The sequence below is a fragment of the Urocampus carinirostris genome, chromosome 15 (genome assembly GCF_059441175.1).
Source record: "Urocampus carinirostris isolate Australia breed hairy pipefish chromosome 15, RoL_Ucar_1.0, whole genome shotgun sequence".
NCBI lineage: Eukaryota > Metazoa > Chordata > Actinopteri > Syngnathiformes > Syngnathidae > Urocampus > Urocampus carinirostris.
In genome coordinates, this window is record NC_142363.1 from 33796715 (window position 1) to 33814521 (window position 17807).

Sequence of the window (17807 nt, forward strand, 5' to 3'; positions counted from 1 at the left end):
TGATTAAATGGTCTATTTATAGACAAAAAAATATATATAACATGCATTAATTGAGGGCAGCACGGTGGAACAGTGGTTAGCGGGTGTGCGGCACAGTTCTGAGGTCATGAGATCGAACTTCCTGTGTGGAGTTTGCATGTTCTCCCCGTGCTTGCCTGGGTTTCCTCCGGGCACTCTGGTTTCCTCCCACATTACAAAAACATGCATGTCAGGTTAATTGGCCGGTCCAAATTGTCCCTAGGTGTGAATGAGCGAGTGAGTTGTTTGTCTTTATGTGCCCTGCGACTGGCTGGCAACCAGTTCAGGGTGCCCACTGCCACAAGATAGCTGGGATGGGCTCCAGCACCCCCGCGACTCTACTGAGGATAAGCGGTGCAGATAATGGCTGGATGGATGCATTCATTGATATCTGTGTGTTTATTCATAAATGCATATTGTTGCTGCTGTTTTAAAAGGACTTATTTCCATTATTGTGTTTTTTATGAATGGAAAATGTCAAAATATAAAATGCACAAATATGCAGATGTGCCTTTTTTAAAATAACAGCAACAATATTAGAAAAATTGATATTTCCTTCTGGCCTAGCCCCCTCTACCAATTTGTTGAAAGCAATGCTGCCAGTGACTCAAAATTTTGGCAACATCTGTGCTATCCCCTAAATGTAACAGATCTCACACAAAGCGTTTAAACAATCATAAGCAAGTTCGAGGCCCAGATTAGTCTATGCACTTTTCCTCATACAGCAACACTGGCGTTCCTATGAATGAGTAAATGTCATGTTTTAGGGGTAAGGTTAGGTTGGATTGACAAAGTAAGTACCGCCCTTAAACAAATAAAACAAAATTAAAATAAAATTACAGACATCCAGGATTGACTTTTATCTATAAAACTCATTGAGTATATAAAACCCAATGTTTTTAGATGCAGCCGTTTCTCGAAACAAACAGGCACATACACTAGTAAAAATACATTTTGGGAACGCGATCAAAGAAATAAAGTTTAGGATTTACATCTGTGTTCTTTTATGTCTGCAGCCTCGCAGGAAGTGAACATTTTGGGCCAGCTGCGAGCGAACTGCTCGCAACAAGGCGCAGCCTTCATGGTCCCCACATGCTGAACAACTGCAAACAATATCCACGATTGAGATGCTTTTTTGCTCAAAGAGTCTTCTCACGGACTTTTCGATTTAGTCTGAGATCACCAGGGACCCGAAACACGTTTTTTGTTGCGGTGCCCAACCTCGGATCTTGTCGAGGTGTAGGTCTAAAAAGGTATGGGGCTGAAATGTGTGCTGACATTTAAAGCACTTCAAATACTCAGAGGAAATGAAAAAATGAGGAGGGAAGTGGCTCAGCTTTTAAACAGAGTACGATCCAGGCTTGACTCCAGGCATGGGAATGGAACATGCTCGGTCTGGTTACTCGGATCACCGTTGCTATTAAGCGCCCAAACAATTGCACGGCAGCTTCTCGAACAAGCAGACACTGGATCGTAAATATTGTGTCTGCAAAATAACTTTGAGAAACCTCTCCCACTGACAGCAAATCATTCAGCAAGAGAGGCGATTCACTTTTGCGTTTGCTGTGTGGCCGTCCATTTGAAATGGCTAATCACGTCTTTTTGGCCTAGTTTGTTTAATAGAGCTATTAAAAGCGCATCGGTGGCTGTGCCTATTGTTCGTAACATGCAGGAACATTACGATACGCTCTAAATATTAATGTTGATAACAAATCAAGCCATACTGGTCGTACCGTTGTTGTACCTAATGCACTTTTTATGTGCCATGACAAACGTTGGACATTCACAATCTTTCTGCTCACCACTATTGCACTAAATTGTTTTGTTTCAACACAAAGTTTTGTGTAGTAGTTAATTCTTGTATTTTTCTTATTGATTTAATTCTTGTACTGTAGCTCTTGTTATAGTCTGATAGCGCTCAATTGACTTAAAGTATTCCCTTCTTTTTTGTGGTTCGAAAACCACCCATATCAATTAAATTTACATGTATATACTACCGTAACACAATCGGTCTACTTATGCACATTACTGAACAACACGCAGTTTCCTTCAACCTGCATATTTTGATGGTGCAAAGTACTCTGAACTTGTAGTAATGAGACAAATGATATACGCAAACTGGTTTACTTGTTAAAAAAGCCTCATTCGTATTGGTTAATTTCTCTAGGAAATTTCTATTTTATTTTCTTCCCCCAAAACAAAAATGGCACAGTTGTATCCATCTATTTAAAGTAGAAGTCACAGTCAATCCAAATTTGAAGTAAATCTGGGCCTCTGTCAAGCAAAGTTTAACCACAACTTGTTAACACACGGGACAAACAATGGAGCAAACAATCAAATGTACTTCGTTCATTTTGGTGAGTAAAATGAAATTATCCATTATTTCATGTAAAAGTTAAATGCAGAAATGAGGTCCATTCGTGTAATGTGCTTGTCCTCCCTGATTGAATTGCTTACATACTGCATTTATAAGGGGTTATTCAATTGTTATAAGAATTGAAAACGATTTATTCCGATTTCTGTTTCCTTGGACATTGTTGCAGCAGACAGTTCTCCGATTGGTTTGAGTGTAAATGTGATGTAAAATGAGGTCATAATTCCGCAAGGTACATATTTATTCAAGGTACCTACGAATTCGTGGGAGAAAAATCTGCGAGGCAGAGATGACAGAAAGTCGAACAGCGAAAAGGGGCGAGGGAATAATGTATTTGAGGCAGACTTGGATGGGCAACTTGTCCTAAATAACGACAATAAATAAGGATATACAGCCAACATTTGTATAAACTTTGACGGATTTCATGTAATTGTTGTTACAAACAGCACTTCCCTAAAAGTTGCAGAATTAAAACCAACCCATGAGTCCTGCAGACTTTGCAAAAAGGGCAAAATTGTCTAACTTGGACTAGATCGGAAAAACTTGAAAAAAAATAAAAAATGAATCCTTACAAAAAAACCAGCAAATTATCTAATCGTAAGGGCCAATGGATAGAGGGATTATATCAGGCCAGTAAAACCAAAGGCCCGAGTAGCTGAATTAGCAGTGTCCTATTGTCGTTCTGTGACTTGAAGGGGGCTGTTCTAAAGGAATGCGTTTGGAAAGCGCCGCCACAGGAATGGGAGTGCAATTCAGCCACAGGTGATAAGATCACAACACCCGCACGGAAGATAAAAATGCTGAGCTGTCCAATCAATCAAGCAGATAGGAAGAGGACACAGCAAGGGGGACACACCAAAGATCGTCTGACCAAAAACAAGACAACTGGGCGGCACAGCGGGAGTCTTCAAACACTGGGGGCCCTACCTACACATGATCATTTCATTACAAGGCCAGATGACCTCTGGCTCAAAGAATGGCTAAACACTTTATTTGCCTCCAAAGACAGCGACCCGCCAGCTTTAGTTCTAATTACTTTTTACGACATGTAGCAAACGAGACGCATCTCATGAAGTACTTTAAAAAGGATTCCTAAACAAAATAGATCGTTGCGAACTAAAGACTTTGTGAAGGGCAAGGCTTTAGGAACACAAAACAGTCAAGACGCAGGAACAATCTCCAGACTGTGCCTTTTGGAAGTACCGTGTTTTCCGCACTATAAGGCGCACCGGGTTATAGGGCGCACCCCCAAAAATAGTTTTTGGTCCTATATTTTCCATACATAAGGCGCACCGGATTATAAGGCGCTACAATGGGAACGTTGACAAAACAGTCAGATAGTTCAGTCAAACTTATTACCCCCTTAACATTCCGAAAGCTTGCAAAGAAGCAAATACGTGTCTCAGACATGTACGGAAACAGTGTCTGTACGATGTCACCAATCACTCAAATGCATCGTTCCAAATATCATTCGGAAGGTTAAAGTCTTGGGAGTCAAGAAATGCCAACCATTTCTTAGTTTCCATTTTATTTTTTGCTGGCAACTGTGTGGACAGCAAAGTAAGATTTTTATTGTGCAGGGAAACGGGGTTCTTTACACTTTGAATTGAATTTAGTTTAAAAATAGACTTATTACAGAAACATCAAGATCGTTCTAAAACAAGATACCGGGAAAATATAAAACCGCATAGCTCAAGTTCTCTTGCAGCCATCACGTTCAATAATGATACGAAACCATGGTCTTACAACCATTGTAGTAAATCCAGGAGAGTCAAATATTTAAAAAAACAAAATAGTAAAAAATGTTTTCTCTATGCCGTAATGCAACCCAAAGTGTGATTCACATTCATCTTTTCCGGCCAATGGCAGGCTTTGTTTCGCCCCTTTAGCCTATGCGAGCCTGTAAATGATAAAAAAGGATCCGCCCCCTTTACCTCCGAATAACTTTTGCCAATAGTGACTGATTCAAATGATGATTGACACATTGGTTAGGAAATGAAACGCCGGTATATAAATCCCAGCATACACCGTGGACTACTTCGCCTTCGGGGGAAAATCTAGTCGGCGGCTGCTTGCCTTAGTTGCGAGACTTTGCGACTTAATATTGATCCATATATAAGGCGCACTGTATTATAAGGCGCATGGTCAGCTTTTGAAAAAAATAAAGGCTTTTACGTGCGCCTTAGAGTGCGGAAAATACGGTAAATTATCTCAACCTTTACTGGACATTCCTTTAACCTCACTATCGAGTCAAAGCGATACCAAAAATGTAAATCAATGTATAATATATATGATGCTACCTTTACAAGTATTGTGTTAACGAGTGGAGTTGCTATCTGTCGTGTGAAGGCTAATTCAACCAAAATATTGTATCCTATGATTTTAACACAGACAGATTGAATTCATAAATAAATGCACACAACAATAAAAAATCTTAAGTAAAATAAGAATTAGGTAAAATATACAGCATTCTCTTGATTTTCCTAAGCAACTTCCCTCATATTTTCATGCCACAAAGCAATTGGGACTTGTAGTACAGAGATGAACGTTACACCTCGACTCTGGTTTACAGCTTAAAAAGCCTCATGTGTATTGGTAAATTTCTGCTCCCATGGTGAAACAGTTGTTATGATCCATATTTAGCTCAAGTCCAGGCTCTGGCTAGTCATGTACGAGTACAATTTGTAAAAACATTGGGCGCAATAATGGACCACACTTTTAGAGAAAACTATTATGGTACTTGGTTGATTTAAGAGCGTGACACTAATGAAATAGTCCTAAATTTAAATGTCAAAGTTAAATTTGGAAACAACGTCTAATTTCGTAATGAAGTCGCTTGTGTTTGTCCCACGGATCGGTTTGCTTGCAGAAGTAATGTTATAAGGGGTCATTTGATTATCACATCATGAAGACAATTCCTTTGGATTGCTCAACTGACGCCAGGAAACGGAAGGAAGTTCTCAGATTGGTATGACTGTAAAACTGATTGTAAAATGATGCCTTTAAACTCTGAAGTATGCATTTCTCCATATAATTTATTCATAGAAAATAAATCCGTGATGCACCTAGGACACGAATGTCATACCACAAAATGGCAAGGGAATACTCGAATGTGTATTTTTTTTGTTTTGTTTTATAGTTTTGGGGGAGAAAATTGTGAAAATAAGTACAGCAAAATAAGAAAATTTGAAAACAATTATTACATAACAACAATTATACTTCAAATGAGCCCAATTATCGACAAAGAGAACTTTTCTTTCCAAACGAAAGAACAAAGACTACTGCTGCAACGTCGACATGCCTGCTCCCTCTGCGTTTCTATGAATCATACAGCCGGCAAGACAGGTGGTGGAATCCTAGCAACAATATTTGGCTCACTTCGCCATCTTAGCTGCCGCCATTACGTGGAGAGGAACAAACCTCAGCACATCACCAAAGCCTGGCTGGCTGGCTGTCGCAGCGTTTCCCGATGTACAAGCCCTGCGGCTGCTTCCGTCTTTAGATATCGTGACACTGAAACACTAGCTGGACTTAAATGGTCGTAAAAAGAAAAGAGCTAAATGAAAAGAAGGGATTGCACGCAGAGTTCAGCTTAATATGAGGTGCACTGGTATGCCATGCGACAGGTTAATGTCCACATAGCCTGTGTCATTTACGAGGAGCGTATCAGTTGTTATAGAACCGTTGTAAAAACGCATTTACAGTATATTTCAAATCCAAATACAGTGTTGCAATTGACTTGATAAAGCGTTTTTGACCTTCTGGGATAGAACTGTGTTTATTGTCATTGATTACAACATAGAGCGCATCAATCACAACGAGATTAGATGTGGTGGTACGACAGGATAAACATGTAATAAAAACTTTAAAGAAAAAATATCAGGATAGGAAATATGCACACGGTAGTGACAGAAGCTACAAGAAAATCCAAGTAAAAGGTTGCTAGAAAAATCACAAGAGGACAGAACAAGCTGTATTTACACTTAACAGCTAACAACAGTGGTGGTTAGTGGCGAGCCATATCCTGCAGCCAAGTGGCTAGAGCAGGAAATAATGGAAAAAGGGAAAGATGTCTGAATGACAAGACTTAACGATCATCACATGCAAGGCATGCTGTTAAGTTCTTAAAGAACCACCAGGACAAGCTAGCTTTGCAATATCCTCATTCATGTTTCCCTAGTAATAAAATGGTGGCCAAACAAGTCAGCTTTTTCAAAGGGACCCTAGTGTAGTGTCATTTTTTACATGATTTTTAAATCTACGAGTAAATGAAAAAAGACCTACTTATGATAGAACATGTGATTTTGCTTATTATTTGAATGTATTGTAATGTTTTATATTAAAATGATGATGGTGTTATTGCACTATTATAACAACTTAAGCACTACCGTGTAAATTATTTTTGCCTATTCATCCCGACAGTCTTTTATCTCACTTTTCTCTTTAAATTATTTTTTATGTGTTAACTCTAGAGTGCCATGTCTAATCTCGTTGGATACAATTCTTCTCTTCGTTGTTATTGAGGAAAATGAAGACAATTCAATATACCAGATTTTCCAGACCTTTAAGGCGCACCTCTAACAAAAAAAAATGCCAGGAATTTGAAAGTGCGCCTAGTTCTCCAGTGTTCCCTTATAGTGGAAAATATGGTATCAAAATTGAATTATAATACGATGCAGCTAAATATGGTAACCATTTGTGAATTAATACCAATCTTAGTGGTGAAATCAGTGTTAAAATGTTAGTTTATGTTCTATGAAATAAGGTTTTTTTCATGACTTTTCATGCAACCATTGCTCAGTTTTCAATTTTATGCGCCATATAGTCTGATGTGACTTAGATATGGAAGTATTTCACTAAAGACTTTTTAGGATGCGGCTCATAATCCAATGTGTCTTACAGTCTGGAAAATACAGTAAATCACACTTGGGTTTTTAAGGTGGGCAAAAAGAAATGTATTGAAATATTATTACAGAACTTTGCATGAAGGCGATTATAAAGATTGACAGGTATGAAGCTGGCCTCATTCATCGAGGAGGCTTTGAGCAAGATGTGTACGATTATCCAAGTATATTGCCACAACCATCACCTTATCTTGCAAACCAGCCAGGATCGCTTTGTCAATTTGCTTTCCTTCGATTACCGATCAAATAATGGACGCCTACTCATTCAAGGTATGTTACGTACAGGTGCAATTCAAGGACAAAAGCGACGCATCCATAAGCGGCGGTCTCTAATGGAGATTAGGAACACGGGGTGTGTTTGACACATTAAAAAGCGTGACAGTGTAAATGCCTCGGGGGTGGGGGGCGGTTGGAGGGAAGAGGAAGAAAAACAGGCAGCAGCACATGACTTCCTCTGTGACAAATACATTATCAAAAGGCACAGAACAGCAATGGTCGAGTCCTGCAAGAGCGCGCACTGGGAGAGAAATGGCGTGAAAAGGAAATGTGATCATTGTGTGACCGCGGCTGCAATGCGAAACAACGTACAGTCGAATGTGAATGGGGCCTGCCAGGTACTTTATGAATGGAGCGGATCATGTGACCGCGGCACCTCCCGAACCAGATATTTCTCACTGACAGTCAACAAGCACGCACAGCCGCGTAACATCCATTTGAAAAAAAAAAAAAAAAGACTATACATAAGATCAAATGCATAAAACACTCCTGAAGCACACAAATGCATGCAACATGAGCCAATGATGGTTTCTCAGTGATTTAAGGTGTTTTTTTTATGAATGGGGATATGTTAATGAGCGTGATTGAAGAAAAAAGAACAAAGGGATCATCTGCCGTTTGGACAAAAAACGTCCCATTTAAGGCGTTTTATGACGTTTGGCTATGAACACGTACATACTCAGAGCGTCGACATAAAATGGCATTTTTGGAATGATTGAGACCATGTGAAATGAGTGAAACGCCTAAATGAGTGTGGATTATTGCTCCATTTAGAAATATACACTCAAATAAACAAATTATATATAAAGTACAAAGCCTGCAAATGCATGCAACGCGACTCCAAGATGCTTATATTGCAATGTAATGTATTTTTTATGAATGGCGATGTATAAATAAACGTGCCTGAAGGGAAAAATACGGTAATGTTCCCTTTTTTCTTTAATCATTCGGAATAAAACGTCTATCTTAAGTCGTTTTATGACCACGTGTTAGATCCATGAAAATCTTGACATAACATGCCGTTTTTGACACATTTAGAAATAGTTTCAGCAACCAGATGGGCATGGTTTGTTGAAACCATCATATATATAATATACATACATACATAAATAAATAAGAGCCTGATTGGTGGAAAAAAAGGATCATCCAACTTGGGAAAACGAAACGTTCATTTCAAGGCATTTGATGACCTTCGTTAACGATAATGTTATTCATACACATAAGTGCAAGGATGTCAAAATAAAATGGTGTTCTGGGAACTGATTAAAACTGTTTAAAATCCCAAATTAGTGTGGTTTGTTGAAGATTATGCATTCATATACGTATACAAAAACACAAAACTACGAAGAATCCACGATGCTTATGTTGTAATTTAATGTATATTTTGATTTATGAATGGAAATATCTAAATGAACGTGACGGGATGAAAATAAAAGGGATCAACAGCTTTTTCTTTTAAATAAAACGTCCATTTTAAGTCGTTTTGTGACATCTGGTTACAATCATGTTATACATCCACATAAGCACATGCATGCATAAAACTGCATTTTGTAAACGACGTGAAATTATTTAAATGCTCAAATGAGTGTGGTTTGTTGAAAATGATGCTCAATTCAAAAATATCCATTCATATATAGAAATATAGGCAACATGCATCACACATGATCACATGATGCTTTTGTTGCGACTTAAGGTATTTTCTATGAATGGAGATATGCAAATGAGCGCGATTGAAGAAAAATAGAAGGGATCATACGCCTTTTTTGGACGTGAAACGTCCATTTCAAGTCTTTTTATGACGTTAGATTACGAACGCGTTATACATACAAGTAGGAGCGTGAATGTCGAGAAAAATGGCGCTTTTGACACGGTATTAAATGGGTTCAACGCCGAAATGAGCGTTGGTTGATGAAGATCGTATAGTCCATTGAAAAATATGCATTCATATATGTTGATATTGATTCATATATGTATATTATTAGATATACACACACGAATAAAACCGTCGTATCTGCGAAACACCGTACGTCACAAACGCGTAACAGCGACATGAATGAAAAGGAAAAAGACGGTTAGGGTTTACGTGATTTTGTTTTGTGTTTTGAGATTTATACTCACTCGTTATTTGGATTTGTTGAATCTTCACTCATTTTCTTCCTCACGGAGATCCGAGTACTAGCAATAGCATCGACGGCGCGGGACAAAACAGCACAAAATTCACCATTTTCCACCACGGACGTCTTGTCCTTTACTGTTTATTAAGGGTGGGGTGCTCAGTAAAAGAAAAAAAGAAGAATGTTCCCTGAAAAAAAAATAGAAAAAAGTGGAGGTTTTTTTTAAAAAAACGAAGACAAGAAATTACAATTTCGCCTTCGCCTCCCTGGAAGTAAAATCCCAGCACGATGAAAAATTAGCCATTTTTTTCCCGAACAAGCTCCATTTAGAGGAGGAAATTGGATTAAAAAACGGAAAGAATATATATATTAGTCCCTGCGTGTGAATATCCTCAAAAAACACAAAAAGTATCGAAGCCCGTCGCGTCTGGCGGCGTGCTCGTTGTGGCGGGCCGTCGAGCATCCATTCGCCGACGAACTTGTGAGCTCTCCGGGACGCCTTGTTGCCTCGCTCCGCCAACGTGGAACGTCCAAGGCCGACGCAGCCTCGACGCCCGGCCAAGGAACCGGAAGGTAGGGAAGGACGCTGAATGTTTTTTTTGTCCGCGGAATTCTTTACAAAGAGGGGAAAAAACAAGTTTTAATTCCCCCGTCGGAAGTTGTCGTACATCTGCTTTAATCGAACTCCATTTTCATTCAGGAGGGGGGGGGGAATCGGAAAACTGGGCGGATGTGTTGGCTCTCTCTCTTTCTCACTCACTCGCGGAGATGAAATCCTTCCGCCGCCTTGTCAAATTCTTCCATTTAAAACCCCTCACCACCCTATTTCGTGCATTTTATCCTATATTCGACAACACACAAATAAATAAACTAAAAACAACGAGTATCTTTCGTGTTAAATAACACATGAGTTGTTATGTTTCCGAAGTTGACGTAAAGTAGTCCCGGTGGCGCTTTTCCCTGTGAGAAATTTCACGCATTTCCTTCGCGATGTCCAGGATAATCCCATCCAGATCGGAAGGAATTTCATGATTTACATTGATGTATATGCACCAGTGTTTCCTTTTTGTGTATAAAACGTACTTTATTCCACCAAATCCTGCAGAAAATAAGCGTATTTAGCGACCGAGTGCACAGGCACGCACAACACGTGGAATTACAACACCCTCCGTTCATGATTTTTGTGCACCAAAACAACACAGAACGTTTTAAATGCAGCCCAGTGTTGGTATTTTATTGCGTTATTTTTATTGAAAATGCACAAATGCAAGAAGCATTAATCCCTAATTGTGTTGGAACAATTTTACAATGCCGATTTAAAAAATAGATTTTACCAAATGCGATAATAATCACCGTACACTTCGTTAATAGCCAAGTACAACCCTCATTAAAAGACATCAAAATTATAAATATCTTAAAAATAAAAAAATACTTATTAAATGACGTGCGGTTTGTATCATGATAGGCGTGATCTACTTGCTTCTGGGATTATTGGTGACGTCACACAATGGGCGTTACCATCATGTTTCTAGGGAGATTTTCCTGTTTTGATCATTGTAATGGCCATTTTAAAATGTCAAACAGTTCAAATGCATAAAAATATTTTCAAATTTGTTTTTCATGGTAAATAAGTGGAGCACAATACTTCATTTAGAAAATAAACATGTGGTTTTTATCATTTTCGGGGTAATCCTGTTACTATCAGGATAATGGATTATAACATGAAATGAGCGGTACCATCCTGTTTCTAGCAGGAGGGACTTTTCCATGTTTCGATAATAGTAACGGCCATATTGAAAAGTTGCAAAAAGTAAATGGACTGCATTTATTCGGCGCTTTAACAGTGACTGAAGACTTCCAAAACGCTTTACAATACACTTGTCATGAACCGGACAAGGATCAGGACCCAAATGCGTGACGTTTCTCACACAAGCCTTTTATTTTACGGGAAATGGGGAGTCATGCACGTTAGGTAGCAGTCTGGCGTGGAATGACAGGAAGCCAGAGGCCGACAAGATCGATACCAGTTGCCCAAGCAGATATCGGACAGATTGGGTTGATACCGGACAGGACAGGACAGACAGGGTTGATATCAAAACAATATATCGAAATTAAACAGGACAAACTAGACGGGAACGAAGCTGGAAACTGATATTAAACAGGACAAAATAAACGGGAACAATACCGGACAGGAAATACCAGCAGGAAACAGGGCCGAGTCAAAACCCACATCTTGCGGGGCAGAGGTTCGTTGACGGACTGACAAAGGGTGAGTGAGTGAGAGCACTGTGGTTAAATAGAAGGAAAGCCAATCTGTCAACGAGCCGCAGCTGGCGCCACACGGGCGGGGCCAATTGGGCGCCATGGCAACCCTGACAACACTTCACACTTTACCCATTCACACACACACTCACACACCACTAGCTAGCCATACAAGACGCCTAAAAAAATATGTCTACATCAAAAATATTTTGAAAATGGCTTGTTGTATTTAAAAGTTGAAGCCCATGTTCAAAGTTTAAATAATTTCGAACTTCCAGAGAAAGTTGTCATGATTACTGATATGCATCACCTGTCCCCGCTCCTTTGGCGCCAACTGCCTCGGACTCTGATTGGCTCCCTGTCCCTATTCAAACCCATTCCTATCTGTCCCCTTTTGTCAGTCCGTCTGCGAACCTCAGTTTACACTAGGCAAGCCTTTTTCGACCCTGACTCCCACCTGTTTTTTGCTCCCGTCTGTCCCGTTTTTTTTATCCTGACCACGTCTACTCTCCTCTCCTGGTTTACGACTCGTTTCTGACCCCGACCACGTTTTTGCTCTCCTGTCCCGGCTACTAACCCGTTTTTCCTTTCCCGACACCGCCATCGCTCGCCACGGAAGTCCCAATTCTGCTTTTCAGAGCGACTTGCCGGATCGTGGGTGCAACCCTTTCCTTTCTTCCAATTCAACTGAGAGAAACGTAACACAAGTGGGTCCTGTCTCCGTTCTGGTCTTGACAAAAGTAGTCGTGATTGTATTTCTAAATGCTATAAAATTGGATTCTGGATGTCTAATTTTAAGAGTTAATGTCAATGAGATTTACAAAAATATTCTAACTGGAGGAAGTGGTTAAGGGAAAAGATGGATGTTATTGACTCATTATTTAACGTTTTATTTTCCTACATTGAAGCATTAGGTTAATCTTAACCAGGGTTGGGTAGGGTTACTTTAACTGGATTACTTTCATTGACTTTTGGATTACTCCAATACCAAATATGCTAATAAAAGACAAAAAAAAACGAAATATGAATACAATTATGACTCACAACACGTGGTAAGCTTTCTCTCCTGGCTTTGATCTCTTTGATCTCCGGCAAAACGAACATAAAATGCGACAGAAACAAAATGAAAATAAATCCAAACAGCTAGCCAACATCATTTTTGCCGTTCCATATATTCCGTTACTCCCCAAGCCTGCACAAAATGGAGTCATTTTATTCCTATTTAGTTTCTTTTGTCTTTTATTAGCATATTTGGTATTGGAGTCATCCAAAAGTCATTGAAAGTAATCCAGTTAAAGTAACCCTACCCAACCCTGATCTTAACACTGCAACACTGTCCCATTTTTATATCCGTTCTGACTTTCTGAACTACAGATCTTTATATTTGTGAGAGTGTGACCGGGTTTGACCATCAAACCCGACCACAAGGGACATCGCATGTCCTCATTTACGTCACTTTGTCTTCATTTGGCATGAAAACGTGTCTTGTGATAGCGATCAAGGATGCTGCTGCGGAGAGAAGGTCAATACGGTCGAAAAGCCCTTGAGGAAAATGCATACTTGGGATGGTCTCGGTTCTACAAATAACCCCCAGATGAAATATGTAAGCGACCAAGAAGGACATTAGTCACAAATGTGGACTTCAGAAATTGTGATAAACAGGGACGCATGATATCGGCATACCTGTCAAGCTCCGGGACTCCATGCCCTTACAAAATACAAAATAATCTTACACCATATTCTTTTTTCAAACGTGTTTATTGATGTAGTTTAACATGTTATATCGTACATGTGTTTCGTTATATCATATATATTGTTAATGAACATTTTGTTGTGAGATCCTGACTTGCTCGACATGAATGAGGTTTATTATAAAAAAGGTTAAAAAATGAAGTCGCTTGGACGTTCACTGTAGAAGGAAAAAATACATGCAAATAGAATTAAGTAGAATTTTCTTATTCAAATTATGAATTCATCATTTGCATCAAATGATTGCACCCCCGCGGCCCTACTGAGGATGAGCGGTTCAGATAATGGATGGATAACGGATGGAAATGGATGGCGGCCGCACCAGTGAAGTTCATTTTAGGAGTAATAAGTGCTTGCTGTGGGCAGCACGGTGGCGCAGTGGTTTGCGCTTGTGCGACACAGTTCATGTCATGGGAACCTGTCATGGGTTCAAATCCAGCTGCAGACTTCCTGTGCGGAGTTTGTATGTTCTCCCCGTGCTTGCGTGGGTTTCCTCCGGGCACTCTGGTTTCCTCCCACGTTCCAAAAACATGCATTCCAGGTGAATTGGCCGGTCCAAATTGTCCCTAGGTGTGAATGACCGAATGAGTTGTCTGTCCCTGTGTGCCCTGCGATTGGCTGGCAACCAGTTCAGGGTGTCCCCTGCCCACTGCCCGGAGATGGCTGGGATGGGCTCCAGCCCCCCCGCGACCCTAATGAGGATAAGCGGTACAGCTGATGAGCTGAGATGAGATGAGAAGTGCTTACTGTTGATCCCCACTTGCAGCAACATGCGATCGGGGGTAATGGATTGCGGCCGCACATGTGCAGTTCACATTTTGGTGGACAGAACAGCAAAAAAGCCCGTGTTTTTATATTTTTCTAAATATAGCACCGTATCAGTTCTTGATATGGGTCTCGAGATGCAGGATTTTATCTGTTACAGTGTGAGAAAACATGTATCCGGCATCCCTTGTAAGAAATAAACCGGTCCAAATGATACTTCTTGAAGAACACGTCGCTTTCAACTTCTATTGTTCGTAGGAGGGCCGGATTGAAACCCGATCTGTCGGGGTAGTCGGCGTTTAGGGCGAGGTGGACGTGCCCTGGTGCAGCCTGAGGGGTGTTTATTTGGGCAGCTTCCCTGTAATCATGGTCCAAGCCCACAGGATAGAGAGGATAAATGAATACGTTGGAGGGGAAGTTGCAGATGAGTGTTTAGCATTCGCACGGGGACGAGAAGGAACCGCCCGGGAGGCTTGACTTTGTGTGTGTGTGCATGTTGAAGCATTTGCAGATGTTTGCGGGACGCGGGGGGAAAATTTAGACCGCTGCCATCGGTCCATGAGGACCCCTGCAATGGAAGCATTTGGGAGGACATCTTGATTTCCATCCGGATTGGAAGTCGGATTCCATACAGGGAATTTGGCTATTCCTTTTTCTTATTCTTCATTGAAGTCCCAGTATGTATTACAAAGCGACCCCTGGTGGTGGTGAAAAACTTCATTCGTTGGAGTAAAACACTGTTGATTCAAATATATATATATCCATCCATTATCTGCACCGCTTATCCTCAGTAGGGTCGCGGGGGTGCTGGAGCTCATCCCAGCCATCTTCGGGCAGTGGGCAGGAGACACCCTGAACTGGTTGCCAGCCAATCGCAGGGCACACAGGGACGGACAATTCGCTCACTCATTCACACCTAGGGACAATTTCGACCGGCCGATTAACCTGACAAGCATGTTTTTGAAATGTGGGAGGAAACCGGAGAGCTCGCAGGAAACTCACGCAAGCACAGGGAGAACATGCAAACTCCGCACAGGAAGGTTGGTAGCTGTATTTGAACCCATGACCTCAGAACGGCAGTAGCTCAGGAGGTAGAGCGCTCGTCTTGGGATCAAGGGATCCCAGTTCGAATCCCGGCTTGTCCGTGTTACATGTCGAAGTGTCCTTGGGTAAGACACTGAACCCCTAATACCCCCAATAAGCAGGTTAGCGTCTTACATGGCTACAATACAAGAGGGATCTATCTATCTTTCTACCTGGTCATATCCCTCGAGAGGGGTGACCGACAGCAAGACAACACATACAAAAATAAAGAAAATAAAAAGCCAAAGTAGCAAAAAAACACACACAAATTTTTTTTGACCATGGCCAACCCAAATGCCCAAACGCCCAAACAAGTTAAGCACCTCGGCACCCAAGTCGGTCATGCTTTCGTCCCTCCAGATGAAACGGGACACAAGAAAGCGACCATGCCTCTCAGGTCAGGGTGACACAACACACTCTTCTGTTCAACAACAGGGCCCGACAGCTTTCGCTGGTTTACCCCTGCCGCATCATACAGGTGCCCTGCCCATCCCTTAGAATGCGTCCAAACATCCCACTATCCTTTCACAACACTTCTCCACTCATTCCTAGCCGGGATAGAAGAGCAAAAACGTGGTCAGGAACGGAAACAAGTCGAAAGCCAGGAGAGGAGAAGAGACGTGGTCGAGATCAAAACAGGTCGTAATTCGGGACGGGAGAGCAGACTGTTCAATTTGTGCGCCTTCCAGGGGCGTGTACTGGGGTGGGTGACCTTGGGAGCTTGTTTATGTGTTTAAAATATTTTTTTATAATAGATGAGCTTACTAAATCAACTACTGGTGAGTTTTAACAAACAAAACAGCAAAATCATGCAACATAAACTCAGGATTTTCTCTCGACCGTCTCATTTGGTTGACTTTTTCTCTCCACGAAATAAAAAAAAGAAGAAGAATGGAGCCCGGGCTGCATTCCAGTCCTGCCTCCCTGGGTGAGAGAAGAAGGTATTCAGCATTCCTGTGCTTGCATATCAGGCCAGGTGCATTCCAGACTACACACACATGGACACGGTCTATTCCAGCTTACCTTGTGTGTTTCCTTTTCAATTTGGAGACCAAAAAATGGTCTCAGATGTGATCTGTGAGTCTAATCATACTCGGAAACCAGTCCAGAGACTAGACCAGTTGGGTCAAAAGTGCGGTACATATCGCCAAACTAGATTTCTGTGATTTTCGCACACAGATTCTGAGTTCAGTTGATGTCTGATCGTCTTAATTACATTGATTAAGAAAAGAAAAACAAAAATCGAGTTGGACTGAGATTACAAAATGGCTACTTGCCGGTGCTGAAATCGACATGCAACCTTTACATCACAGGTGTCAAACAGGCGGCCCGCGGGCCAGATCAGGCCCGCTAAGGGATTGAATCTGGCCCGCTGACAACACTCAGAGAAGCGCAAGAGAAAAACAAGCTGCAGGTTGAAATATGTCAATTTGATGTTGCCAAAGAAAGGTGCCTCGAACAAAGACACTGTACTTGTATTTCTTTTTCTCTCTCTTTCTCTCTCTCTCCCTCTTTTCCACGCCTTTTCTTCCACTCTCTGTCTCTGTCTCTTTCACTCTCTGTGTCTCTCTTTTTCTCTTCTTTTGTTGCTCTTTGACTCTTTCTCTCTCTGTGTCTTTTTAACTTCTTTTGCTCTAACTTCCCTTTATCTCTTTTTTCTTTCTCTCTTCATACCCTTCGCGTTTTCTTTTCCCTTTTCTCTCCTTCTGTCTTTCTATTTCTCTTTGGATTTTTTTCTTCCGCTCCTTTCTTTTCCCCTTCTGTCACGACTTTTTATCTTTTGTTTCTCACGCTCTCTCCCGCTCTCTCTTTCTTTGTCCTGCCCTCTCTCCTTTTCCCTCCCTCTTTCTCTTATTTCTTTATCTCTCTCTTTCTTTCTCTTTAATCTACTAGTCCGGCCCCCGACAGAATGATTGTTCTAACGTGTGGCCCCCGAGTTAAAATGAGTTTGACACCCCTGCTTTACATTAAGGGTAAGCGTGTGATTCAACCTTGAGTGACAAATCTGTAAATTCAAGCTTACAAGAACCCGCATTTTTCTCCCTTAACGCTTGTTTTAAATAAATAAATATGACAATTGCCTTTAAATCACAGGTGTCAAACAGGCGGCCCGGGAGCCGGATCAGGCCCGCCAAGGGTTTTAATCCGGCCCGTGACACAACACTCAGAGAAGCGCAAGAGAAAAACAAGCTGCAGGTTGAAATATGACAACTTGATGTTGCCAAAGACACTGTACATGTATTTATTTCTCTCTCTCTTGTT

General features: G+C 41.0%; 1 protein-coding gene across 1 annotated transcript in view; it reads right to left on the reverse strand.

Annotated features, from left to right (window-relative positions):
• spred1 (sprouty related EVH1 domain containing 1) overlaps positions 1 to 10371 on the reverse strand; it is a 71202-nt gene extending 60831 nt beyond the window's left edge. Inside the window, exon 1 of the mRNA XM_088354130.1 lies at positions 9691 to 10371. Within this exon, the coding sequence (XP_088210256.1) occupies positions 9691 to 9722 (32 nt within the window). The 5' untranslated portion in view covers positions 9723 to 10371. The remainder of the gene's footprint in view (positions 1 to 9690) is intronic.
• Positions 10372 to 17807: the final 7436 nt, after the last annotated feature.